This window comes from Pogoniulus pusillus, chromosome W (assembly GCF_015220805.1).
Source record: "Pogoniulus pusillus isolate bPogPus1 chromosome W, bPogPus1.pri, whole genome shotgun sequence".
Classification (NCBI taxonomy): Eukaryota; Metazoa; Chordata; class Aves; order Piciformes; family Lybiidae; genus Pogoniulus; species Pogoniulus pusillus.
The window spans coordinates 5,732,955-5,735,184 of record NC_087308.1 but is presented as its reverse complement, the minus strand read 5'-3'; the positions used below and the strand labels follow the sequence as shown (position 1 = coordinate 5,735,184).

Genomic DNA, 2,230 nt, shown 5'->3' with positions numbered 1-2,230 from the left:
CACTGCCTGTTGTGGCTTGTTGCAAGCCGCGGATTGGCGTTCGGAGAGTTGGTATGCTGGCTGTATCATTTGTGTCGGAGCGCGGCGCTGGTCCGCGCTCTTCCGCCAGTTTCCCTGAAGCGGCTTCCCTTGTTTATCGTATTTAGAGTGGCACTGAGTTGCATAATGGCGACCTTTCTGGCACCAGGGGCATATTGATATAGGCTTATTCACTTGCCCCTTTTGAGCATAACAGTTCTTCCTAATGTGACCTGGCTTCCCGCAGCCAAAACAAACAGTCGCCCTCCCCCCTGTGTTCACAGCGGCAAAAGCAGCCGCCATAGTCTCGCATTTAAAATTGGACGTCCCGAAGCGATTGCAAGCTTCCATCATCTCAACCAGGGAGGGTTTTGAATTCAGTAACTGAAGTGGAACAAGCCAGGGTCCAATCAATATGATTGATAAAGCAAGTTCAACTTTATTGAGTTACAGCACGGTTTATATAGAGCAAGCAGAGAGCAAGCAGGCGTATTCTATGCTAATTATCAAGCTATGGATATGCTAATTGGCCGCTTAGCGCATTTTTTAGTCCGCCCCTAGTACGCCCCTATATCCTGTTTTTGGTTAGTAGTTCCTTATTCTTGTGTGCTTTGTTCTGCTTTTCTAAGTTAACTTTAGATGAAGGTCGCTGTGTCCTTGTCCTTGATTGGTGCTTCAGCGGTGAGGGTGATCTTGCAACTTTCTTCAGATATTTCAAACAAGTCCAGTAAATTTCCATGGCCTGCTTCATGCAGCCATCCTTCCACAATTCCCCCTTTTTTCTCTTGTACAGGAAGTGCTTGAGACCGCGTAGTTGCTTTCATAACACATGCGATTATTAATCTTACAGCAATTATTATTATAATCAAAATAACTAGCAATCGACAGCCTTCCATTAATAACTGCTTCATCCACCCTGTTATTCCTAATCCTCTTAACCAGTCCCCTAGTGGGTCATCATTCTGCTTAATCTTTTGAGTATGTTCCCTCAACCATTTTAGTTCCCCATGTATAGATTGGCTATGATCCGAAAGGTTAAAACAACACATGCCTTCAGACTGTTCACATCCATGACCTTGAGCTAGTAAAAGAAAATCAATAGCAGCTCTATTCTGTAACAGCGCATGCCTAAGGCTATTTTGATCCATTAGTAATTGCTCTAAAACATTAGTAGTAACATTGGCTTGCTTTACCGACCAGCATGCCAATCTCGCTATTAACCTCGAATTGTGGCCTATAGTAATCCATGGTGTTAGTAAGGTAGAAAAAATATTAGCTGTGGAGGACCATAAGTCCACCTCATCATTGCAGTCTGGGTCTAATTGCGAGACTGCTCTCTTGCGACGTTTTTTGATTTCTTGTTTCGCAATTTTTATGACATCTGCCATTTTAGGCGCAAATAATGTTAGTTTTCCAATATAACATGGACCTCCTATTACGTTAGCGGGTATTCCCTGCCATGCCCTGTCGCTGCATATCAAAAAGATGTTGTGGGGCAAGGCCTTGGGAGTTCCATTATTCCATAAAAAGGGCCCAAATTGCTTGTTAACTCCCCATGTCTCATCTCGCCCAGGGCTGATTTTGTATTGTCCACCATTTACTCCTTTAACCTTTATTTTTGGCGGTTCATATCCAAGCATTCCATGTTTTCCACAGAAACCTGTGTTATTGAAATCATGGTACATTAAATTTACTGGGTCTAATCTAGTCCATGTCTTGTTGAATACCTCCGCCCCATAACGTGGATGCCTGTCTTGCCACTCATAGTCCGAAGTAGGACTTAAGATATACATCCACCCCCGCTTTATCGGATCCAAAGTACACACATGTCTGTGTCTTGTTAGGATTGATTGCTTTGGAACCCAACAGTTCTAATTCCTGTGGATCCCAGGGTAAGGTAACATGCAAACCCCCTATTAATTTTGCTGTACATTGGGATATAGTGTCAGCTTGCTCACATTTTCCATGGGAGTTACTTTTAAAATCGTCTATCTGTAAATCAGGTATTCCAATTAAACAGGTTTTAAAGGGATCTGTCGCCGATTGTAGACTTAGACAAAAATCCATATTTCCTGTCTCATTTGCCCATGTTACCCATAGATTAGTACGCTCATCAATTTTCTGAAGGATCGGGCTTGTCAGCTGCAGGAGATTCAACAGGCTCAGGAGTATTAGCAGGTTTGGTCCATCGGCTCGGGATCCACTGTGGCCC

The 2,230-nt window shown here is 43.5% G+C and overlaps 1 protein-coding gene across 1 annotated transcript; it reads right to left on the bottom strand.

Moving 5' to 3' along the window:
• Positions 1-432: 432 nt before the first annotated feature.
• Positions 433-1,811, bottom strand: LOC135192872 (uncharacterized). The gene has a single exon (XM_064176248.1). It carries the CDS (start codon positions 1,809-1,811, stop codon positions 654-656), a length of 1,158 nt encoding a protein of 385 aa, XP_064032318.1. The 3' UTR covers positions 433-653.
• Positions 1,812-2,230: the final 419 nt, after the last annotated feature.